This window comes from Monodelphis domestica, chromosome 2, assembly GCF_027887165.1.
Source record: "Monodelphis domestica isolate mMonDom1 chromosome 2, mMonDom1.pri, whole genome shotgun sequence".
In the NCBI taxonomy this organism is placed as follows: domain Eukaryota; kingdom Metazoa; phylum Chordata; class Mammalia; order Didelphimorphia; family Didelphidae; genus Monodelphis; species Monodelphis domestica.
The window spans coordinates 162,800,869-162,827,958 of NC_077228.1; the positions used below are offsets into that span (position 1 = coordinate 162,800,869).

General features: G+C 34.2%; 1 protein-coding gene across 7 annotated transcripts in view; it reads right to left on the reverse strand.

The window, feature by feature from the left end:
• Positions 1-27,090, reverse strand: part of TTC13 (tetratricopeptide repeat domain 13) — a 104,469-nt gene that overhangs the window by 39,752 nt on the left and 37,627 nt on the right. For all 7 annotated transcript variants that reach the window (XR_008916269.1, XR_008916270.1, XM_056816145.1 and 4 more), the window contains exons 3-8: positions 21,349-21,424; positions 8,781-8,851; positions 6,323-6,388; positions 4,383-4,475; positions 2,463-2,579; positions 1,344-1,454 (exon numbers count right to left, since the gene is read on the reverse strand). Coding sequence is in view for 5 of the 7 variants with exons in the window: in XM_056816144.1 (XP_056672122.1) it covers positions 1,344-1,454; positions 2,463-2,579; positions 4,383-4,475; positions 6,323-6,388; positions 8,781-8,851; positions 21,349-21,424 (534 nt within the window). In the remaining 2 variants the exon portion in view is untranslated. The remainder of the gene's footprint in view (positions 1-1,343; positions 1,455-2,462; positions 2,580-4,382; positions 4,476-6,322; positions 6,389-8,780; positions 8,852-21,348; positions 21,425-27,090) is intronic.

Here is a 27,090-nt window from a genome sequence, read left to right on the forward strand (position 1 = left end):
TAATTTAGATTATTTTTATAGACTGCTTAAGAATTGTGTCCTTCTTGGCACCTCCTGCCACCCCTACATTTATTTTCCCACTCTTTCAAAAAAGAATTCAGAAGAGCAAGAAAGCCTATGGGGCTAAGGACTCTTTTTATATTTCCTAGTAATATAGATGGTCCTGGTCAAAGAATTTATCACCTGTTGGCCAGTCTACTGGTGATACTTCCCTATTCTTCACTAGCATAGCAAATCAGGCCAGAGCTTAAGCCCTGCTGCCATATCCTTCCAGACCTGAGGATCACATCCACATCACAATGAGGCATCAAAGAATGACCCTTTCCCAGAGTTTAATGTATGAAGTATAATTATTTTATTTGAAACCAAATTTTCTACACTAAAATTATCCTTAATTCACTAACTGGTTTTAAAGGTGTTTGTGGAATTTTTTGCTTTTTTTTTAATAATTCAAATATAATAGTAGGAACATAAATGAGATTCAATGCACTACAGAAAGCAGGGGTCAGTAAACTATGGGCTGCAGGCTAACTTTGAGTCTCTGTCTGTTGTTGTACTGCCTGAAAGCTAAGAATGGTTTTATACAACTTGCTCACTGCTGAACTAAAGGAAACTTTTGATAATAAATTTTAAAAATTCATTATACCCATCTCATTTATTTACACCCATGCAAGAATATATAAAATCAATATCCTTTAGAAATAAAAATCCCAACCATTTTCATACTCTTGTAATCAGAGTAGCAATTTTCCTGGTAGCAAAAATCTGGAAATGAAGGAGAACACAGAGTAGTTGAGAAATGGTTGAACAAATTGTGGCATATGAATAAAATGGACTATTATTTAGTACTAAGAAATAATGAATATTAAGAACCCAAAGAAATAGGGAAAGATTTATATGAACTAATAGAGAATGAAGTAAGTCCAAATAAGAGAACAATTTATATATAAGAACTATAATAAGAAATAATAATGAAAGAAAGTGGACTTCTCAGAAGATTGAAATAACCAATTTTGATTCTGTGAAACAGATGATTAAACAACATATCCCCCTTATATTTGTTGCAAAGTAGAAGATTACAAGTGATAAATGTTGCATACATTGGTCAATGTATTCACTGGTTTTGCTTAATTGTTTTCCTTTGTTAGCAGAGAGGGCTTAATTTAGTGGGAAGGTTTGAACCCTCCCCATGTTGAACCAAGGCATAAATCCTCTGTGTCGGCTCTGTCTAGGAATGACTTGTAAAACAAAAGACATCAATAAAATTCATTTTTCAAATAAAATTAAAAATAAAATTTTCAAATAAAATTTTACTCAATGGTGTGTTTTACAACATTTTTTACCTTCAAAAGACCTCTGTGAAAGAAAGTTAAGCCTTTGTACAGCATAGCTATAGGTTGGTTTTTGTTCAGTTCTAAAGACTGCTGAAAGTCTTCATGGGCTGTTGCATAGTCCTACAAGGAAGGAAGGAAAACCATTGAGAAATAAAAAGTATTCAATCAGAAATTCAAACATCAGCAGTTTCTGACAAATTGAGACCAAAGTCTAATTCATTTTATTACTATGTATAAGCATCTGGTTTTAGGACTCATTTCAAGATCTTATAGTTCATTCACCAGGATACTTATGCTTATTTTAAGAAATGGTGGAAACAGAAATCCTTCACAAATGCTCAACTGTTTTTTATCACAACTATACAATTGAGATTATTCCAACACATCTTTCATGATGTAGCCACACCACTGATCAATTCATTTTCCTCCAACATGAAACCTCTGTTTCAGCTCCATCAAAAACTACTTAGAGGGCAAATCTTCTTGCTCTGAACTGTTCAAATGACTTGTTATAATGAAGCTTCACTGTATAAATTATCTTTAAAATAACTAGGCCATCAGCTGGAGTTTAAATGCCATTCAAGGATTACTGTTGTAAAGATACCAGACCTTAATTAAACCAGCTGCAAACCCACTGGTCAACTATCTTTCTAGAGTCAAGTGACTTTCATAGCTATATGCATCCACAGTCTAATGAGGACTATAACCCTCATTAAAGGACAATTAGAAAAGCCAGAGACACATTATAATAGTTGGTCCAGACTCAGAATCACAGATAAAAGTTAAATAGTGATGTTGATGATATGCATCCATGATAATATCTATAAGGAATGAAAATACAACTCCTGAGCCAAGTTTTCTTCTTTTGCTTCTTACTTTTCTTAACCTAACCTACTCAGTTAATAAAGACAACCAAAGAAAGAAGCAAAATATAGACATGCAGCATTTTCCACTGGATATTACTGCAGAAAAGAAAATGTTTTCATAAATGCTTTCCACTGTGAAACTGCCAATCAACCATCCTCCTTCCCCTCCTCCACATTATCATTAACAAAGTTTACCGAGGCAGAAGGAACATGAAATCTTTCTTACCATCGTGGAAAATGTCCCAAAGCAAAAACAGCTCACCTCTGATATGAAGTGCAAGGTCCCTCTGTGTCGGTAGAGTCGTGCTGATGGCTGAAGTTGGATAGCTTTAGTGAGATCACTTACTGCTTCACTGATTCGTCCCAAAGGGGACAGTATCTACAAAACCAAGACATTCCATTAATCTGGATGGAGATCTAAGTCACCCTAAATCTGATGAACACATTTAATCTTTCAATACTAATTTCATTTTTCTGTTTTAAAATTTAACAAGCACATAGGTGACCTCTTTGTTATTTGCTCAAAAAGCTAAAGAAAACAAAATGGCTTATTTCTTTGTCCAATGAAGAACACTGGTGAATTGACTACATAACAATTGCTCTCACATCATCTCACATTCTGAGGCAACAGATGCTATTCTTTTTTGATTTGTGCACATTTTTCTTCTCCTGTTATTTATCTTTCAAATTCTACAAAATCAGAACTTGATATGCATAGTTAAAAATATAGCTAAAAGGATTCATGAGTGATATCTCTGAATCATAAAACCAAGTCACATTTCTGGACACATTTCATCCCTTACCACAATCTTTATATACACACTCCATGGTAGCATGTTCTATATATAGTTAGGGTTGAATGACAGCTTGCAAATTTCTAGTCTTTCATTTATGTCTAACTTGGAAGACACTATTTTCACTGGTTAACTTTCTAAAGAACCCTCATTCTTTTGGGATATACTTTTATGTTTTATGTTCATTATTTAGAGGTGAAGTTAGGCTCTTGAAAGTTAAAGGGGAAAGATATGTTGATAACCACATGGTATGCAATAACACTTCAATTATCCATAGGCCACTTAGTCTCATCTTTGGAAATGCTCAATCTGCACAAATGTTTTAGCAGAATCAAAGATAATCATGTGATTATATCACTTCACACACACACACACACACACACACACACACACACACACACACACACAAAACACTTTGTATCTAGGACACAAGAGTACCAAATAAATCATGAATTATTATATATTAAGCATCCACTAGTACTTTTTGAGACTGTAAACAGGAAAATCGGTATTTTGTTACTTCTATTATCAATTTATAATAAAACAAATAATTTTTGTTTTGGAAAGATTCTTATCCAAAATGAAAACAACAGAAAAAACTTGTGTTCGTAATTGGTTTACTTTGAGAAAGATTTGACTTAATTGCTATCTTCTGATTTTCTGAGAATTATTGGAAATTTGGGGGCTTAGCTGTCATGTAAGAAAAGATTTTTTTCAAAATATAGTTAAAAACTACCAATACTTATTGTTTCCTTTTCTTAGCCTTGGCTTTGTCCAAGCTGTTAATAAAAATTTAAATCAAATTGAAATCTGCCTATGTAATATCCCCAAATCTACCTAGTTAAATGACTTGGAAAAAGTCATACACAGAAATAAATTTAGTTATTAATACTTAAATATATTTGTTAAATGGCAGAATAACAGTCTCACACAAAGTGTGCTATAAAATCAATACAAAATGAAACAATAAACTCTTACTTTCACAGAGGACAAATGTAATTTTATTTACAGCTTTTGTGGATTTTTATCTTTTAACTAGGACTCAGATTATAAGATAATTACATTCCTAAAATCAACATGTCACTTTGTATTTTGCTTTAAAATTTTATAATAAATACCAAAATATGATGCCATATATACTCATAATAACCGATTAACAGTTAGTCTCTTGCCTACACTTATTATGATCCTCATTTTGATATGAGAAATGCTAAAAATTTTCTTGTAAGAATATTTACCTTTAAAGGTAGTACTTACCAATAAAAGAACACATACTGCTAGGGAAAATTTTTTGAAAAATTAAGTTAATAAAAAAAGAAAATTAGAGACACTAAAATCCAAGTGAGGTACCAATGGCTGGTGATAAGAAGAACATCAAGAGAACTCACCTCAGCTCGCTGTTCAAATACTTCTGGACGATCTGGTTCTAAAGTAATTACTCGACTCAGTTCAAACAAAGCAAGTTCTGCATTCTTAATGTCCTTAAAAAGGAATTAGTTTCAAATGAGAGATATTATTTCTTGAAAACAATTTCGAGTGCTTTTCTGATAAAATAATAATTAATAATGAAAGAAATACCATAAACGATAGGACAGAAATCAATGGGTATTAACCCATATCCTTTACCAAGACAAACTCTTTAATTAATAGCTGTTTACATTCCTCAGTGTTCCCACATATTAACCAATCACTTTTTCTATCATAGTACCAGAACCATTTTGGATTAATGGGGCTTTATTCATGTGTACCTTAATCTAATTCATAATTACAAATATCTCAGTTTTCATGGAAGGAAGGATTTCAACCCAAGTCTTCTTAGCTTCTAGCTAGCAAGCAAGCTTTGTCTTGTACACAGGTGCTGCTTAATACATTGTTGGATAAATTTAGATTTTTACAAGCATTTAGCAGTTTCTAAGTAGCAAAAGCTTCCAAGAGTCATATCTCCTTCCCCAAAAAGCATACCTTAAAGTTTCAACAAATTACCATTCAGTATTCATGGTATAAACAAGTTTTACCCATCAAATTTTAGACCGAGAGCTTCAAAACCTGTTTACATGATCACCTCAGGTCCATAAGTGCCTGTTTAATATCACTTTCTTCCTACCTTCTCAACGGGCTTGAAAGAGACAATTAAATAATACCTGAGTATTGGTCTGAACTCTGAAGAGTACTAAAAATGTTCAAGGTAATATTTGTGTAATATAAGAACACTTTTTTAAAAAGCACTTTTGTTTTTTTTATTCACTTATTCAAAGAAGCCTAAGGAAACCACATGAGAATTTAAATGGTTCCTCATTGAAGTTAAGGTCCATTTGTTCCCCAACATGTCTTCAACCCTGATCTTTTGCCTATGGAGCTTTTAAATTCCCATAGGATCATAGACTTCCAACTCAGAAGAACTTTAGAAGTCATCAAGTCTAATAACCTCCATCATTTTACAGATGAAGAAACTGAAGCTTAGAGAGAAGAATTCTAATAGCTTGGAAGCTTCTAAAAAGTAGTCATTTTTATCCTGTTTTTTGTATCCCTGGCACCAAACAGGTCCTTGCATGTATATAAGGACCCTCTAATTCTAATCCAGAGGTCTTCCAATATCACTGGTGCTATCAAACTCAAGTAGAAACAGGGGCCACTAATCCTACATAAAAATCCTTGTGGCTACATACTGACTTAGTATTAAAATGTAATGTTATCTATGTTTTAATATGTTTTATTTATTTCGTTAAATATTCCCTAATTACATTTTTATCTTATTTGGCTGCCCTAGAGAGTATTGCAGGCTGCAGGGTTGGAAGTAGTATGTTGGACACTTCTCTCTAGTCTATACCTTGCTGATTCTCCATCAACCCTGGAAATATATGAATCCAGATCCTATTCAACACTTTTTTGTCCAAATCAAATTTCAGCAGGAGCTATAAGCTTAGATATCGGCCGAATGAATATGGCATTTCATCCACCTCAGTTATCTTCCTAAATGGAGTATGTAAAATATAGTTACACCTTTCTTATATGGTCCAAGGGTAAACAATGATGATTGACTACTTCCCTGGGCTTTACTACAGAATGCCCTCAAAGACTGCTGAGATGAAGAGAGCTATTGACCCTTATACCAAATGGCTCTAGACTACTATTTTTTTAATTTCTATTTTTCATAGATTTTCTGTTTCCTCTTATGCAATATATTCTAGAAATGTTTCTATGAAAAAATATTCAAATAAAATTATAGCATCTAGAGCATTATGCTTCAATATGTGGTGAGAATTCTATTCCTTGATGATGTAAATCAACACAGTAATTTCTATTGAACCTGCTATGATCAAATACTCACTTGTAGTCCCTTCTTTCCATAGGCTATCCCTCGGCCATAAATTGCACTAACAAGCTCTGGCTCCTCCTAGACAAGGAAACAAAAACATAGCAAGGCATTAATAAATAAAATACTAATTACTAATTAGGTCAGATATATGCCTCGGTTAATGATTTTCTTCAACAGAATAATACCACTGAGTTAGTTCAAGCAGGAGATTTGAAATAGCTTCTGTTTGGGGAGTACCAGTAGAAGGGAAGCAGAGGCAGAGACTGAAGGGCTCTTATTTCTAATCAACATTTCCACTTCCCAAAAACAAAATTTCTGTGAAGGAATGCTAATAAACAAGATTATAAATCATTATGAAAATATAAAGTTAAATCTGAAGAATGCTATGGCAATAGCTTCAGTGAACAAGATAGGGATAACATTTTTATAGCCCTCTGGAATTTCATTGCAAAAAAAGAAGCAGCTTCCATTCATAGTATGCCAATTTCCACAATGTATGTATTTTAAACAATTATACAACTTTTCCTTCAGCAAATAAGTTATAGGTTTTATATTGTTGATTCTTTCAGCCATCATGTAATTATTTCTAGGAGTAGTTAGTATAATGAAGTGCAATAAAAATGAGTCTAAATTCATAATCTTGAACAAATTTCTTTTTTAAAAAATTAATTTTTAAAACCCTCAACTTCCATCTCAGAATCAATACTGTATATTGGTTCCAAGGCAGAAGAGTGGTAAAGGCTAGGCAATGGGGGTTAAGTGACTTGCCCAAGGTCATAGAGCTAGGAAGTGTCTGAGGCCAGACTTAAATTCAGGTCCTCCTGTCTCCAGGCCTAGCCCTCAATCCACTGAACCACCTAACTGCCCCCTAGAACATACTTCAAAAAGAAAACTATGCAGGAATACATATCATTATAAATGCATTATGCTCATACTTAATATCATATTTTCTCAAGTCTACTCTGCTAGTAAATGATGTAGTTTACATTTACAAAATTGTAAGTAGGTTTTTTTTTGGCTTGCAAAATCTTAACAGATTGTTCTCCTTAAACACATGTAAAGGGAAGGTTGCCAAGAAAAAAAATTCTTGAATAATGAATAAATTAGACACTTATTGATTTCTATAATTGCTTGTTTCAAATTAGTTATTAGGAATAAACCAGTGTTGGCTCTTGTAATTGTCCCACTATAAGTAAGCCCTTCCTTTCTCAATCCAGGAAGATTCCCTTGATGTAATAGGCTTCAATTTTTATAATGTTTCAATGGAAAGCAACCAGTACACTTAAAAAAGCATTCATAAAGTACTCAACCCTGAAGCCCAATGAATGAATAATGACAATCCATAACAACTTAGTCCTAGGATTCTCAAATGAAATAAATCAAAGTTAGGGTCATACTGTAATTAACTAAAAAATAAAAATTGGTGTTTTTAAAGTTAGCACTCCAAACTACAATATAAACATTTATTATATTAATGTTGTTTTTCAGACGTGACTGATTCTTCATGACTCTATTTGACATTTGCTTGGCAAAGATAATGGAGTGGTTTGCCATTTCCTTCACCAGTTTATACAACAGACAAGGAGACAGAGGGAAATAGGGTTAAGTGATTTTGTCCAGTGTCCCACAGCTAGTAAGTGAGGCCAGATTTGAACTCAGGAAGATGAGTCTTCCTGACTCCAAGACCAGTACACTATACACTATATCATCTAGCTGCCCTGTCTTATCAATACTTTTTGTTTAATAAACCCTTAAGTTGGTTATACTTTGATACTCTTCACAACAATTGCATGTACAGAAACAAAATCTTTGAGCAGTGCTTGAGGCAGAAAATGAAGAATAATTAAGAAAGGATATTAACAAAATGTAATGAGTACCTATAGTGAACATTTAGGAAACAATTAGAAAAGGAAAGAAAAACAAAGAATCTGAATTACAAGTTATTTTCAATATCCTTATATTGAATGTAAATATCCTCTCCTAATAAATGCTTTCAGCTAGCAATCTATCTGATGGTCCACATATTTCCACAGGCAGAAATTATACCATTATACAGAAACAAAACCATAAATGGATCTTCTTAACTAACCAATTTCTTTTTAAAAAGACAACATCACTTAATCTTAATTCAAAGATTCTCTGCTTGTAAGCTAGGTTTTATAATTACAAATTACTTCTTGGATTCAGCATAGCTCTATTCTAAAGTCAAAGTAAAATGTTTCGCATATATTAATACATTACTATTTTACAAATTTATATAGATGCTCTTGGGATCAATAAAACATAAATTAATTTCACAGCCAAAAAAAAGAGAAGAAACAGTAAGACCAACAATTATTCTAACCATCTAAATCTGGAAGAGCCCTGAACATCATTTCATAGAAAATATTTTGCCCTGTGTGGAAAAATCTTTATCTTGGTTAAGACCCATAAACTTTAAAATTACATTACATATTAGATAAAAAATTACCTGGAGCATAGATGAAAAATGTCTTATTGCTTCATCATAGAGACCACTGCCAATCAGTACATAAGCAATAGCTAGAAAACAAAACAAAATGGAAATAAATTAACACATAAAATTAATGCATAAAATAATTAAGGGCAGGTAGGTAACACAGTGAAAAGAATGCTATGAATTCAAATCTAACCTCAGATACTTAGTAGCTGTGTGACCCTGAGCAAGTCAGTAACCCCTCTTTGCTTCAGTGTATCATCTGTAAAATGAGCTGGAGAAATGACAAACCACTCCAGTATCTTTGCCAAGAAAACCCCAAATGAGTCAGTAAGAGTTCAGTAGATCTCAAAATGGTTGAATGAAAACAATAAATTTCACAGAACATAAAACAAATTAGAATAATTAACTCTAATTTTCCTCTAAATCTATTTAAAGATTTAAAACGGTGTCCAAAGAGTAGAAGTAGAGTCATTCCCCCAAACCTGCAAAATGTTTTCATTTACCCAGCCACCATATGACAATTAAACATTCTATGATCAACTATATATGTATAATACTCCCTAGAAATAGAATTATTTTTTCATTTCAATGGAGAGGGGGTATGACAGAATAGAAAATTTTTATTGATTTGTTATTCCTAAATTACTTTTATTTATTTAAATGTTACTAAATATAAATTTTAACATTCTTTTTTTAATTGGCTTTAAATTCTCTTACTTCCCCCCCTTGAGAAAGCAAGCAATTTGATATATATTATACATGTGAAATAATGCAAAATATATTTCCATATTAGCTATGTTGCAAAAGAAAATGCAAGCCAAAAGAGGGAGAAAAAAAACAAAAAAGAAAAATAAAGAAAGTAAAAAAATATGCTTAGAACTGTATTCAGACTCCTTCAGGTCTATCTTTGGATACATACAGCAATTTTCATCATGGGTTCTTTGGAATTGTCTTGGATCACTGTGTTGCTGAGAATAGCAGTCATTTATGGTTGATCATCACATGACATAGCTGTTACTATGTACAATCATCATCTAGTTTGGCTCACTTCATTTTGCACCAGTCCATATAATCTTCCAAACCATCCTGCTCATTACTTCTCATAACACAATAATATTCCTCTACAATCATGTACAAGTTATGAATTCATTCCCCAAATGATGGGCATCCTCTCAATTTCCAATTCTTTGCAACCACAAAAAGAGTTGCTACAAATATTTTTGTGTATATTTAAGTCCTTTTCCCCTTTTCTTTGATGTCATTGGGGGTAGTGACCTAGTTGTGGTATTTCTGGGCCCGTTTTAGAGGTCTTTGGGCATAATTCCAAATTGCTTTTGTAAACCTTAAAATTTCTTAGACTTATGAATGTTGGAAATTTCACCATTGGAAAATTTCATACTTGGAAAAAATTTCCTACTGATAGTAAGAACTCTATTGGAATGTGAACCCCCTTGGCATGGGAGGATCCTTCTCCTCCCTAACTAAGACTACTTTAGGACAGAAACCTTTTGCTAAACAATGGAAAGGGCTTTGACCTATGCTTAAGCATAGAACAGGAAGTTCTTTGAGTCATGATTGATTTTAGAAATGATACAATAGAGATACTTGGAATGACAGAACCAGGTCTTGGAACTTCCAATCTCCACCTTACTCAAGAGTAACAGGATTTCAGAAGGGTTGCAGGAAAGGATCAAGATTTAATTATTTGAGAATATGACCTTCAACAGACATGTGCAAAGCCACAGACCTCTGGGCGGTCCTGGGTTAAGCTAGAGTCACCATTGGCACAGGGAAGACATGGACAGTGATTGGTAGATGTGAGAACTGAGGGAAGGGAACTTAGATGGTTTCCTTAAAGACAGCGGGGTCTGAGGACTGGAGGGGTGGGAGAGGTTTTGCTCTGAGAGGTTGTGCTCTGAGAAGTTTTGCTCTGAAGGAAGCTGGAGGTGGAGGCCCCTGAGACTGTTTCTCCATTTTGGTCACGTGAGTGATAGGGACTGATCTCTTTTCTTTGCCTCAGCTATCTAAGGGCTTGGGCCTTTTGGCCCAGCCTAAACAGAGGGGGTATTTAAGCCCTATTCCCTTCTCTCTCTCTCTCTCTCTCTCTCTCTCTCTCTCTCTCTCTCTCTCTCTCTCTCTCTCTCTCTCTCTCTCTCTCATACCTTTCTTCCTCCTGTTTGTAATTAAAACCTCCATAAAAGGTTGACTGCTGACTTGAGTTTCATTTAGGAATTACATAGCTGAATTCCTTGGTGACCTTAAATTAATATATATCAGTCTTTTAAAGTGATTTCCTTGTCACACTTTCCAGAATGGTTGGATAAGTTCACAATTTCACCGACAATGCATTAGTGTCCTTATTTTTTCATATTCCCTCCAACATTTGTCATTTCTCTTTTCTTTTTTTTAAAGTTTGTTTATTTGATTAATTTAGAATATTTTTCCATGGTTACATGATTCATGTTCTTTCCTCCCCTCCTCCCTCCCCCATCCCGTAGCCAACGAGCAATTCCATTGGGTTTTACATGTATCATTGATCATTTAGAGTCTACATCCCCAGTCATATCCCCACCAAACCATGTGATCAATCATATGTTTTTCTTCTGTGTTTCTACTCCCACAGTTCTTTCTCTGGATATGGCTAGTGTTCTTTCTCATAAGTCCCTCAGAATAGTCCTGGATCATTGCATTGCTGCTAGTAGTTCTCTACTACATTCCATTACATTCGATTGTACCACATTGTATCAGTCTCTGTATACAATGTTCTCCTGGGTCTGCTCCTCTCACTCTGCATCAATTCCTGAAGGTCATTCCAGTTCACATGAGATTCCTCCAATTCACCATTCCTTTTAGCACAATAGTATTCCATCACCAACAGATACCACAATTTGTTCAGCCATTCCCCCCAATCGAAGGGTATCCCCTCATTTTTCAATTTTTTGCTACCACAAAGAGTATGGCTATAAATATTTTGGTACAAGTCTTTTTCCTTATTATCTCTTTGGGGTACAAACCCAGCAGTGGTATGGCTGGATCAAAGGACAGGCAGTCTTTTATCGCCCTTTGGGCATAGTTTCAAATTGCCCTCCAGAATGGTTGGATCAATTCACAACTCCACCAGCAATGCAACAGCACCCCAATTTTGCCACATCCCCTCCAACATTTATTACTTTCCTTTGCTGTCATATTAGCCAATCTGCTAGGTGTGAGGTGATATGTTAGAGTTGTTTTAAATTGTATTTCTCCAATCAGTAATGATTTAGAGTATTTTTTCATGATTATAAATAGCTTTGATTCTTCTTCTGTAAACAGTCTGTTCATATCCTTTGACCATTTATCAACTGAGGAATAAATCTGACTCAGTTCTGTATGTATTTCAGAAATGAGGCTTTTATAAGAGAAATCTTCTGTAAAAAATGTTTCCCGCTTTCTTGCTTTCCTTCTAATCTTAACTCCATTGGTTCTGTTTGTCCAAAATCTTTTAACTTAACATAATCAAATGATCCCTTTTGTAATGCTCTCCGCTCTCCATCTCTTGTTTGGTCATAAATTCTTCCCTCATCCATAGTTTTGACAAGTATAATTTTTCATGCTCCTCTAATTTGCTTATTTCACATTTTGTCTAAATCTTGTAATTATTTTGACCTTATCTTAGTAGAAAGTGTGAGATGTTGGTCTATACTTAATTTTTGCCAAACTGCTTTCCAGTTTTCCCAGAAATTTTTGCCAAATGGTGAGTATTTCACAAGCTTGGATCTTTGGGTCCATCAAATTAACATGAGATTACTATGATCATTTACTATTGTGTACAGTATGCCTAATCTATTTCACAGATCCACTACTCTATTTCTTATCCAATACCAAATTGTTTTGACAGTTATCATTTTGTAATACACTTTGAGATCTGGTGCTGCTAGGTTAACTCCCCACTTCATATTTTTTTAATTGATTTCATTGATGTTCTTAATCTTTTGTTCACTAGATGAATTTTATTCTTTTTTAGCTCTACAAAATAATTTTTGGTAGTTTGGTATGGCACTGAATAATTTAGGAAGAATTGTCATTTTTATTATTGGCATGAATACTCAGGAGAAATTATTATTTCTCCAATTGCTTGATCTGAATTTAATTATGTAAAAAGGGTTTGTGATTATGTTCATAGAGTTTCTAGTTTTAACTTGGCAGGAAGACTCTCGGGTATTTTATATTGTCTATAGTTATTATAAGTGGAATTTCTCTTTCTAATGTCTTCCTGCTGGACTTGTTTAGTAATATATAGAAATGTTGATGTTTTATGTGGGCCTATTTTGTATCCTTCAACTCAGCCTTTTATTTATTCCAACTAGTTTTTTAGTTGATTCTTTAGGCTTCTCTAAACATACCATCATATTATCTGCAAAGAGTGATAGTTTTATTTTTTCATTGCCAATTTAATTCCTTCCATTTCTTTTTCTTCTCTTATTGCTGTCTAGCATTCCTAGTATAACATTTTATAACAATGGTGATAAAAGTCATCTTTCCTTCCTATTTGATTTTATTGGAAAGATTTCTAGCTTATTCCCACTGTAGATTATGCTTGCAGATAGTTTTAGATAAATATTATTTGTCATTTTAAGGAAAGCTCCATTTATTCCTATGCTTTCCAGTGTTTTAAATAGTAATAAGTGTTGTAGTTTGTCAAAAAGTGTTTTCTGCATCTATTGAGATAACCATATGATTTCTACAGATTTTGTTATTAACACAGTTAATTGTGCTGAGTTTTCCTAATATTAACCCAGTCCTATGTTCCTGGTATTAATACCACCTGATCATAATGTATCATCTTAGCGATATGTTGTTATAATTTCCTTTCTAGTGTTTTATTTCAAATTTTGTCAATAATACTTGTTAGGGAAATTGGTCTATAGTTTTCTTTCTGTTTTGTTCTTCCTGGTTTAGATGTCAATGTCATATTTGTGTTCTAGAAGGAATTTGGATGGAGTCCTTTGGTAGAATTTACTTGCAAATCTATCTGGTTCTGGAGATTTTTTCTGAGAGAGCTCACCAATAATTTGTTCAATTTCTTTTTCTAATGTGATTATTTAAGTATTCTTCAGTTAATCTGGGCAATTTTTATCTTTATAAATCTTTAACCATTTTGCTTAGACTGTGAGATTGGCATAGCAAAGTAGCTCCTAACAACTGCTTTAATTTCCTCTGCATTAGTGGCAAATTCACTTTTTTTTTTTCATTTTTGACACTGATAATTTGGTTTTCTTCTTTATTTTTAATTAACCAATTGTTTATTTTATTAGTTTCCTGTTTTCATAAAATCAGCCTTTAGACCTTATTAGTTCAAAGATTTTCTAATTTTCAGTTTTATTAATTTCTCCTTTGATTTTTAAGATTTCCAATTTGGTGTTTAACTGGGGATTTAAAATTTGTTTTTCCCCCTAGTTTTTTTAAGTTGTATGCCCAGTTCACTGATCTGCTTTTTCCCCTATTTTACTGATGTGTGCATTCAGAGACATAAATTTCCCCCAAATACTACTTTGGCTACATCCTACAAATTTTGAAATGCTGTCTCATTGCCGACATTCTTTTTAATGATTATTTCTGTTTTGTTCTTTGACTCACTTATTCTTTGGTATTAGATTATTTAGTTTCTAATTAATTTTCTATCTATATTTCCATAGCCCTTTATTGACTTTAATTTTTATTGCATTATGGTCTGAAAATGATTCATTTACTATTTCTGCTTTCTAGAATTGGGTGTAAGTTTTTATATTCTAATACATAGTCAATTTTTGTGAAGGTGCCAAGTACAGCTGATTAAGTATATTACTTTCTATTCCCATTCAATTTTCTCCAAAGATCTATAATATTTAACTTTTCTAAAATTTTATTCATCTCCTAAATTTCTTTCTTGTTTGTTTCATGGTTAATTTCCAAGAGAAGGAAGTTGAGGTCCCCTACTAGTATAGTTTTACCATTTCCTCCTGTAACTCATTTAACTTTTATTTTAAGACCTGGGTACTAAACTATGTTTACTACTGATATTACTTCATCGTCTGTGGCACCTTTTAGTAAATTCTAGTTTCCCTGCTTATGTTTTATTTAGGTCTATTTTTGCTATTGTCTGAGATCACGGTTACTATCCCTGCTTTTTCACCTGAGCTGAAGCATAACAGACTCTGCTCCCATTCCTTATTTTTACTCTTCATGTGTCTGTGTGTTTCTTCTAAACAACATTGCTGGATTCTGGTTTTTAATTCATTTTGCAATCTGCATTTTATCAGTGAATTCATCCTAATCACATTTCACACCCACACTTATGATTGCTATGTTTCCTTCTATCCTTCCCCCTCATATGTCTTCCCCCCACCCTGTCAAAAATCTGTTTCACTTCTAACTACCTCCCTTAATCTGCATTACCTTCTATCACCCTCCCCCCTCCTTCTGTTATCCTCTTCCTCTTCTACTTCCCTATAGAGTGAGATAAATTTCCAGACTCAACTGAGTAGGTATGTTATTTACTCTTTCAATGAAGGTGAGGTTCAAGAATTATTCCCACCCCCATTTTCCTTTGCAACATAAAACTCTTCTTTTTGTGCCTCTTTTATGTGAAATAATTTCCCCCATTCTTCCTCTATCTTTCCCCTTTTCCCAGTGCATTTTTTTGAAAAATTTTATTTTCTTTAAATATTTGATCATAATCAACCCACACCTATGCCCTCTGTCTAGGTATACTCATTCTAACTGTCCTAATAATTAAGTTCTTAAGAGATACAAGTACCATTTTTCCATGTTGGAATGTAGATAGTTTAACTTTATTGAATCCCTTATGATTACTCTTTTATGTTTACCTTTTTGAAAATCAAGTTTTCTGCTCCAGGAATGGGGAAGGATGAGGAGAGGAAGAAAACATGAATTAAAAGAAAATCGAGTTTTCTTTTTCAGTTCTGGTCTTTTCATAAAGAATGTCTGAAAGTTGTCTATTCATTCAATATTCATTTTTCTCCCTGAAGGTTATACTCAGTTATGCAAGGCAAATGATTCTTGCTTATAATCCTAGTTCCTTGACCTTTGGGAATATCATATTTCAAGCACTCCAATCTTTTGATACAGAAGCTATTAAATCTTATGTGGTCCTGATTCTGTCTCAATGATATTAAAAAATTTTTTTCTGGCTCCTTGCAATATTTTTTCCTTGAGCTGGGAACTCTCGAATTATAATATTCCTAAGAGTATTCATTTTGAGGGTCTCCTTCAGGATGTGACTAGCAGATTTTTTCAATTTTTATTTTATCTCTGTTTCTAAGATATCAGAGAAGTTTTCCCTGATTATTTCTTGAAATGTGATGTCTAGGCTATTTTTGTAAATCATGGTTTTCAAGTAGTCCAATAATACTTAAATTATCTCTTCTCCATGTCAGCTATTTTCCCAATGAGATATTTCACAGGTTATCCTATTTTTTCATTCTTTTGACTCTGTTTTATTATTTCTTGAAGTCTCGTGGAGGCATTAGCTTCCACTTGCCCAAATTAATTTTTAGGAAATTATTTTCTTCAATGATCTTTTGTACCTTTTTTTCCCATTTGGCCAATTCTACATTTTAAAAAGTTCTTTTCTTTAATGAATTTTTGTACCTCCTCTAACTATATGGCCAATTCTATTTTTAAAGTAGTACTTCTCTTTAGTGGATTCCAATGCCTCTTTTAACCATTTGGTCAATTCTATTTTTTAAAATGTTATTTTCTTTAGTATTTTTCTGTGCTTCTTTTGCCAAACTATTGATTTCCTAATTTCAAGATTATCTTGTGTCATTTATTTCTTTTCCTAATTTTCCCTCTATCTCTCTGATTTTTAAAATTCTTTTTTAGCTCTAGGAATTTTTTGGGCTTGTGTCCAATTTACATTTTTCTTAAAAACATCGTATTTGTTTTAATATTGTTGTCTTCTGAGTTTGTGTCTTGATCTTCTCTGTCACCATAGTAACTTTTTATGGTCAGGTTCTTTTTTTTGTTATTTGCTCACTGTTTCAGCCTATTTCTTGTCTTTCAACTTTGTTAAAGTTGGGCTCTGCTATTTGGGTGGAGAAGGTACTGTCCTAAGATTCAGGTTTCTTGTACTGCTATTTTCAGAGCTATTTCTGGGGGTCTGTAAGTTTTTGGGGCTTCCCAGGTGGTATGACTTAAGAAGTGAGGACACTGTTTTCCTGAACTTGTCCCCAGATAGTCCTCTTGGGCCTGAAATTGCATTCATATTGTCTGCTCTCTTTCAGCAGCAAGCAAGTTCTTTTTTTTTTTAAACCCTTACCTTCCATCTTGGAGTCAATACTGTGTATTGGCTCCAAGGCAGAAGAGTGGTAAGGGCTAGGCAATGGGGGTCAAGTGACTTGCCCAGGGTCACACAGCTAGGAAGTGGCTGAGGCCAGATTTGAATTTAGGACTTCCCACCTCCATGCCTGGCTCTCAATCCACTGAGCTACCCAGCTGGCCCCCAGCAAGCAAGTTCTAATTGCTTTCTGTCTCAGAACTGAGACCACATTCCCTATTCCCTTGTAAGTGACCACAAGCACTCTTCTCTGCCTGGAAACTATGACCCTGTTTCCCTGCAATTGCAAGCACTAGCACTTTATCTTTGCCCTGGAACTGGGGCAAGGAATTACATATGAGCAATGCAAAAGAGTCTTGAACCCAGCACTTGCCAAGGCACTAACTATGCTAGGCTCTGGGCCTGACCACAGCTGCAGTGTGCCAGACCTTTCCTGCCAACCACCTAAGCTGTCTTAGGCCAGAAAATTATTGCACCTGACTTTCTGTTGGCTCTGCTGCTCCAGAATTTGGTTTGAGGCATTATTTTAAAATTCTTTTGGAGCAGAATGTTGGCAGAGTTCAGGTGAGTTCCTGCCTATATTTCACCATCCTCCTTCCAATTCTATATAAAAAACTAAAGATGAACAATAATTAATAAAGGTCCTGACTGTAGATTCACCAGAAGCATGAACCATTGAGATTTGGCAAAGTTGCTGGCCCAACAGAGAGTTACACCTAAGGCAAACTCCATAAGGGCACCATGAAGGATAAAAAGGACTCCTAGTAACCAGGAATGGTAATTTACCCCTTTTCACACACATGCCTTCTCTACATATGTCTCACTACTATTAATGCTGAGCCCATTCTCCTTATGCACGGACTCTATACATATTCATGATATAGTGAGCTCCAGACTTTTTTTGGTGGGGGAGGAAATGATGAGGGGAAATATTTTGGACTAAAAGTTTTTATTATAACTTGCTAAACTTATTATTACTCTAACAGTAAGTACTTACTATTTACCTGAGTAAATACCTTTTCCAAAAGGTAATTAGGTCCTGATTATTAATGGAAGGCACACTCATGGGAGCTGGTGAACAACAATACTAGAAACCCAACCATTTAAGGTTATCCAATAGAATCCTAAGACTAGAAGTGAGCTGCCTCCTTCTGTGCCAGCTTGTCAATACAGGAATTAAAGAAGTAGCCCTCTGGTGATGCTAGAGTCAGATGTAGCTTTTCAGGATAAAGTAGATATTTTTAGGATGTTCACTTTAGGTTATATCTAAACCTGAGGTATCAAATATGCAGTCCATTGGATAGGCAAACCAAATTAAAATGTAATTGGGAAATGCTTAACAAAATAAATACCATAATAATAATAAATAGCTAACATTTATATAGCACACACTCCATGTCAGGCACTGTACTAAGCACTTTACATTTATTATCTCATTTTATCCTCACAACAACTCTGGGGGGTAGATACTATTATTATCCCCATCATAGAGCTAAGGAAACTGAGGCAAACAGTGACTTGTCCAGGATCACAAAGCAGGGGGTAGATTTGAACACTAGTCTTTCTGACTCTAGGTCCATGGCTTAATCCACTGGCCTACCTGACTGTCATCTACCATAATAAAACATAGATATCACTGCATTTTAGAACTTGGTATGCAGCTCACAAGGATCTTTATGTATAGATTAATGGTCTCTTTTTCTATTTAGGTTAGCATCACTGATGTAGACCATCTAATTTCCATTCAAGCAACCAAATATAATTCTCATCATTTTCTTACTGGTAATTAACTTTCTGAAATGAAAAAACTAAATATGTTAATTTTAAAAAAAAGTTACCTTAGTCCAAATCTTTCACTAACAAAATAAACTATATTAAGAGCTAATAATATAATGACAGTCTAAAAACAAATATAGACAAGGCTAATTTAATCCAAAATAGAAAACTCTAATAAATGGCAACCCCATGTTTCACTTACCTCACAACATTATACATAATAATGATAATAATCCTAATTCATTTCAAAATATGGTATGAATCCAAGAAAAATAATTTATATTCAGCCTAGTTTTAGGATTAGATATACTTTCTATAGCCTGGTTGTCTGAAAAGTAACATTTGGCAAAGTAATGGTGTCTGAGGTGGGAAATAGTTCAGCTACTCAATCTTCCCTATTAACAGATAAAAATGCCTTTTAAATATATTAATAAATTTTGAAAAGGAGAGGAAAGGCAATCAAACAGAGACTCAAAAGAAAATAATCCCTTGGAGAAATGAAAAGGAAAAGATGAGAAAATGCATGATCAGCAGCAAAGTTTCTCAGACAATGAGCAAATACTTTGAATTAAAAGACCCTATAGAGGAGTCATCAGAAGGGTAAAAATAACATTAATTCCAATGCTGGACTAAAAAAGGGAGATAGTACCAACACCATGACACATCTAAATTGGAAACACATTTTAAAAAACAAAGAGGAATCTTGCTAGTATTAGTAAGGACAATTCTGGCATTGATTTAAAAAATTAATAAAAAAAGTAAAAAATATAGAGACAAAATGTCTAAAAAATTTGAAGGAATGGAATAAATTCTCTGGTTAAGGTCAATAATCAGAAGAAGTAGAAGATGTGGGAAAATAATTTTTAAAATCAGACTTGATTGGGGAAAAGGCTTGACAACTATAAACAAAAATGACAGATCTGAAAGGAAGAGCTCAAAGAAATAAACTGAGAATGGTACGATTATCCAGAAAAAAGCAAAGAGAATGAACTTATAACCACAATTTTTCCAGAAGTTGTTTAAAATTTCCCCTAGAATAATCACTGTCACTTTATGACAAACACCAGGATTTTTTTTACCCATCAAGTAGGAAAAAAAATTACATTTCTATTTAATTCAAATAGCATTTATTAATTAACTGTCTCCTGAATGTAAGAAACTATGCCAGGCACAAAGGATACAAAATCAAGAAAGGAGTTTATAACCTACTAGGGGTGGAAAGAGATGGAATACAATATAAACACAAATACATACACACACAATAAATGCAAAATAATTGAAGGATTTACAATTAGGGGAATGCAAAAAGATTTGTTGAACTGAGCCTCTGAAGGATACTAGAGGTTTCAAGAGGAACTTGGAAAGGAAGAGGAAGAGCATTATTGGCATAGTTCATTCAGGGCATGAAGACAGCAGATGGAATGTCATGTATGGAGGACAAGCAGATCAGTTTATCTGGAATGCACCATGTGTGGGAATGGAATTGGACAGCACTTAAACATTTACTATGTACTAAGTGTTTGGGATACAAATAGAAAGTTGATTTCTTAAGGAGATCCTGTTTTACTTGGGAGAAGCAACACATGAAAAAGAGTTCAGATTTATGTTTAATTCATGACAGAAGGGCAATCCAGATAGCATTTGGGAAAGGAAAGCAGAAGAGCAGGTTGACCAGTCCAGAGGAGCTCAGGAGGTACCAAGAAGATGTGTAGATTCGAGTATTGGGAGTGGAATGGAGGAGGTCTGGGTTATCTGTGGCAGAGATAGGGATTTATAATCATTCTGAAAAAAAAAAAGACAGTCTAGAAAAAGAACATGAAGAGCTTTAAATGTCAGAGGAGGCTATCATTTATCCTAGAGACAATAAAGAGTCATTGAAGCTTCTTGAGGAGAATGACTCAGTCAAACATGTGCCTCAAAAATAGTAACATGGCAACTGGATGCTGAATGTCTTGGTAAGGGGAGAAGCTATATGCAAGGAGACTAGTTAGAAGGCTTTTTAATGGTGCAAGCCAGAAGTGATGAGAGCCTTATTCAGGGTGTTTGTAGCACATGTGAGTAGGGGAAAAGGAAATGGACAAGACATGCTAGGAAACACAGACCCACTAGGAACAATATAAAAAGATGCACAGATAGAATGTAGAACCTCCTCCAAGGCTCACTCTCCCAGCTCCCTTAAGCAAAAGAGAAGCCCATAGAAAAGAAATACAACTACCCATGACCATAACTATTAATTTTCTTAGAATCACAACACTAAGCATATATAACCGGAAAGATTATATATGGATTCAACCCCTTCCTTTCATAATAATGAAACTGAGCCCAGAAAAGTTGATTGACTTGGATAGCCTACACAGCTAAATGGTGGAAGAGCCAGATTTGAGTTATCCCAGGCCTATACTGGCTTTACATAAGACCATCATCTTGTTTTGAATTTGCTTATAAGAGCTATGTAAATGAAAGATCAATACATGTAGAATATCTTACCTAATTCTTCATTTGTGTTGTCATTATCAGTAGCAAAAGGTAATCGCTTTTGTTCTGCAAGGGATTTTGCCTGGTTCTGTAAAACATCAAATAATCATTTTTAGTAATTACAAGGATGTGGCAAAAGTTCATTTTTAAAAGGTATATTTAACAAACTAAAACTAGAAAAACCTAACCCCCAAACCATTAAAAGTAATTATGAAATTGTAGTGAATACTATAATGCACTTGTCTGGGAAAGGGGCAATCGTGGGTTTGGAAGTAAATTAATTCAATAAATTTTGAATTTGAAAATAGCACTGGCTAGCTACATAAAAGTCAGTGCCATAATTTTAAAGGTTTCTGGCATCAATATTACTCAATTATTCTGTAAAAACCATACAACAGGAATTACTCCTCATACATGTGTAATAAGGTAATATAGCATTATAAATGTGAACTTTAGTTAAAAGCAATACTTATGTCATATACTGGTTCAGAGCTATAAAATAAAGATAAACAGATCTTGACCAAGAGCCCAAGCATTCTGTTATCATAGAAAAACACAAATGGGGCTTCTTACTTAGATCTATGAAAACTCCTTACAATCTCTTACCCTCACCATTCAACTGAAATTGTTCTCAAAGGTCATCAGTGACCTAATTATTTAATTTAATTCTCTTTTGCCAGTCCTTATTCACCTTGACCTCTCTATAGGACAACAGAGAAAGACTATCATTCCTTCTTGATACCATCTTCCTTAGTTTGGTGACATTGTAATCTTATGCTTCCTCTACCTTCCTAAGCATTTCCTCTGTTCCCTGCTGTAGCTTTTCTTCCTCTTCCACTTTCTAAATGTAGATGTTTTGTCTTTAGCTCTTCTGGTTTTAGTTATTACCTCTTTGCAAATAACTTCTAAATTTTACCCATTGCGACTTCCTACCAGCTGCTTGTTGGACATTTATATCTGAATATCCCACACCAAAATCTGAAACTCAACACATTCGAAAGCCAATTATCTTTGCCCTACCTCTCATCCTAATTTTTCCATTTCTGTTAAGCGTAATGAGATTCTCACAATAATTTAAACTCTTAACTTTTCAACAGTTTTTTTAATTGTTCTTTTTCCCTCACCTGTCACATATAACCAGTTGTCAAATGCTGTTCATTCTACCTCCACAAAATCTCTTGGAACCACCCCTTCCTTTCTATTCTTATTACCTTCTGGGGTTCTTAACAAAGAGTCTGTGGAGTGGGCAAATTTATAGATATCAGTGAACTTGGATAGGAAAAAAATGACATCTGTTTTCACTAATGTTTGGTTTACTTTGTAACCCTGTGTTTCATTTTATGCATTTAAAATCATTTTTCTGTGAAAGAGTCTATAGGCTTCACCAGATTGCAATAGGGGTCTATTGAAAAAAAGTTAAGAGCCCCTATCCTGGGTTTTCATTACCTCTCATCTGGACTATAATGAAGGCTCTCATATTCTAGTCTCTCTCAGGGTAATTTTTCTAATGTACAGCTGTGCACATGCTATTTCCCCCTTAAAACTGAATGACACATGTAAAATCTATATCAGACAGGAAGAAGATAAGGGAGGAAGGGGAAGGAGGAGAGAATTTATAACTCAAATTTTTAAAATATATATGTAAATTTGTTTTTACATGTATTGGGGAAAAAATAAAATGTTTTTTTTTAAACTGCATAATGTTCTCCCCACACCCATTGCAAACCTCAAACTCCTTAGACTAGCATTCTAAGCCCTCTCCATCAGACTCCAACATAACTTTCTAGCCTTATTTTATAGCATTTCATTTATTTAATTCTATGTTCCTGCACTGAACTTTAATGACAAACATAATAAATCACTGTACCCCAAACTGATCCTCCCCCTATCTGTCACCAACCCTCTCCCAACTAATCTCTAACCATATTTGACAAAGAAGAAAGCTCCAATCACCCCAAAGGAAGGAAAAAAATTTTCCCTCTCTGATCTCTAACTTGAGTCCCCTACAGATTTCCATTCAAATTTATATTTTATTCCTCTTATTCACCCCACCTGTTTAGTGAACTATAAATTCCTTGAAATTTTAACTTATTTTTCTTCATCTTTATCTAATGTCTAAATAGATATTTCAGTTCAAGTCACAATCATTTATTAAATATCACAGTTATTCAGAAGAAAAGAAATCCAAAACAAAATAAAGGCAATTATCAATAGCTAAGATAATTTTACTTATAATAGTTGGAAATTGTATAGAACTATGGCTCTATCATATTTTGATAGTTCAAAAAGGTATAACTGTTACCTATTTTCTAGACTAATAGGAGATCTTTATTTCAAAAATGTGTTTGATCAATTGGATCCATAACAAATTTATGAGATCATACCAGATTCATCTGAGCCATATAACATTGCAATATATGGTGAGGAAAACGTAGGCACATGAGTGTAAGAAGCTCTGCCCCCAGGGGGTTATGGCTAGGATTAGCAACACCTCAGAATTTTAAAAATGAAATTTAGCATTTTTAAATGTTTTTAAACTATACCACTACTAGTATTGTTAAGTATAAAAAAAAAAGGTTTAAGTGCCTGCTTTGTATAGACTATTATGCTGGACGACTATGTTGTGGGTCTTTTTTTTTTCCTATGAGTAAGTCAGGAAGCTAGGAAAATCACTAAAGTGATCTCTGGAATTCTTTTGACATTGTTTACAAGCAATTCTTTTAGCTACCAAAACGTAACTGCTTAGTCTATTTGAATTGTTTATTACTATAATTCATAATCATGGAAACCAAACCCTCTCTATCCATATTACTATTATTAAGAATAAGAATTTCTAATTAGGACTTTACTATCCCTATAATAGGCACTTTTTATATTCTTCTTGTGAGAAAGTCAAGATGATTTGACAAAGTCTCAAAACATTTGATAAGGTAGATGCTACTAATATCCCTATTTACAGATGACCTGGGGCAAGTAGAAGCAAAGTGACTTTATGATCACAGAGTAAGTGTCTGAGGCCACATTTGAACTCGTTTTTTCCTAACTCCAGGTCTGGCTCTCTATCTGCTGTGCCATCTTTCTTAAACATTTGTGAAACTCTTCTAATAGATTTTTGTGCTTTTAAGATAAAGGCTCATAAACATTAGCTAAGAGAGATCCTGTGAACCATTAGATTCTAGTGAATTAAATTATTGGTAGGGAAAATTATTTCCATTAGCAATCTTATTACAGATGCCCCAAATCGTTGTTAATGCTCATAGTGACATTCAAATAGGTAAAGAAAAAAATGGTTTATTAAAATATAAATCAAGGGAAACATTATAGGAAGATGGCAGAAATGGAGGTTGGGTGGTTGACTAGAAGACTGTGGGGCCCATGTGGGCTAACTTAGACACTGAATCAATCCATGCCAAAGAGGAAGAACCAATACACACAAGTGAATGTGTAAGAAATTATGAGCAGGCTAATTTAAAAAAAAAGCAAATAAACATGAAAAGATCTACAGGAAATTCTGAAGAAGGAAACAAGCATAACTAAGAGAACATTATATATAGCAAAAGAAATACTACTTGAAAAATGACTTGAATATGTCTATCTTCAGAGAAAGAAGTGATGAATAAAAATAAACAAGACAGTTTTATGTATATGTATATCTTTTTGTCAAATGAAGCCTTCTCTAATGGGGGAAAGGGAAGAGAGGGAAGGTGTTACCTGAGATTGTTAATACAATAAAGAACTTTGAAAAAAAATACAAGTCACTTCTTAGAGTCAATCTGATGCAACCTACAAGGATACTTTATCTGAGAAGATTCACTGATTCACTATTACTATTCTGAAACGCCCAAGCAAAAGTTACCTTTGGAAATAAAACTATACCCATGTTCCAAAGACTCTCTAAGGCTCTCAGATCACGTGGACCAGTCCAGGCTCTGGGGCTGATCCATGAAAGGTAGTTTCTCTCTTTGGCACTTTGCTCTCATCACCTTGAATTACTCAAATCTCTCAAAATAAAGCTCAAGATAGTTCATATCTAGATTCCCACCAATAAAAGGTCCCAGCTCCCAAACAAGCATTCATAGTAGTACAGGTAAATTGTGTGAATCTTTGTTTTTATTTTACCCCATGAAAAATGCAGAAGACTCAAAGGACTCACAGAAATCCATACAGATTTAGAAATACAGAAGATATTTAAGCCCATCAATTCTCCCCAATCAAGTAATTGAACTTGGGGTTCCAATGAATGAGACTTTCTTTCCCCAAAGAGTCCTATATAGTCCATACAAGATTAACAGCACTACCCTGTGTGTTTAAACTCCATCTAGAAGATAAATATACTCTGGTAATAGCTAAATAAGTAATCTTTTCACATCAGACTTGTAAGATATGAGTTACACACTGAACTTGCTTTTTCCAAGAAGGATACAGTTCAGGAACCATGTAGTCAATCTATTCTGTCTTCAAGGAACACAATATAAGGCAATCCCATTTTTCCTCCAGAAAATTCAATCTCTGAGCCTTCAAAATTTACGTCTCAAGCTTGGGAACACTTGAACTTAGGTCAAATGATTGTCTCTCTGCTATACACTTCTGCAGAAAGTCTCTTAGTGCCCTGGCTGCAAACAGCTTTGGAGTTATTAAATTCTAATCTCAAGAACTCTAATCTCCAAGTTATACTCAAAGAAGCTACAGGTGAATACATATAATTCTCATGTGCTGCTGCCCCAAGACAGGAAGAGGGTTGGCATAAAGAAATCCTATTTCTTGTCCTTTGTTGCACTCCAGGGAAAAGAAAGAAAAGAGAACAGAAGTATGGAAAAAAGATAAGGCTGGTTTGTCAGCTTCCTTTTTTTTTTTCTTCTTCTTCTGGATTCCTTCACCTTCTCCAGAGTTCCAGAATAGTTTCCTCTTTGGAGAACAAAGTCAATGGTCATTCAGGCAGGGTAGAGCCAATGGGAAGGGAACTGTTTTATGTTTTAATTACAGTTGGAGAAGCCCAAGTATGAACTATATCTAAGATTTAATTAGAGAAATTTCCATGAGTAGAGGAGACAATGGGACAAAGAAAAAAATTGATCCTTATGAATTAGCTCCCAAGATTGAGTCCAGTCTCTTGGGGGATCAGGGAACCTTGGCCCACAAGTTACTAAGGATTTGATTTTCAACAGACTCTAAATACATAATTTGGGGACAGCTCTATATATACTGGGGGCTCATACAAAAAGCTAGCCTACTTGCTTGCTAAAGTTAGAACAACTTTACAAGTACTCCAGGCAAGATTGGCCTTAATATGACAGGGGATCCATTGAAGAAATTTTCATGACACCTCCATTTTGGACTGCCCTATAAAACTGGAGAGGTCTTTTGGATAAAGAATTCAGGTTGACCAAAAACTTATTCTCATTCTCTCTCTTTCTACATCTTCTCCCATTTTACTCTATCACTGAAATACTCATGCTTTAATTAGTCATAGGAGATTTTGGTAACTGAAGAGGGAAGTGACATCACTTCCACTCTATTTCTGCCTTAGAGATGGGGTACATTCTGAAATTCCAGGAGCTCCCTATTACCTCTAAGATAAAATGTAAACTCCACTGTTCAGCTTTTAAAGTCCTTCATCGATTGGCACCAGACTATCTTTCCAGCCTGAGTGGACATTACTCTCCCTCCTAAATTCAGCTGAACAGGTCTTCTTCCTAATTTTTACACAGACTGCTCCATCTATTGTCTCTTTACCTATGCACTAACTATTTCCCA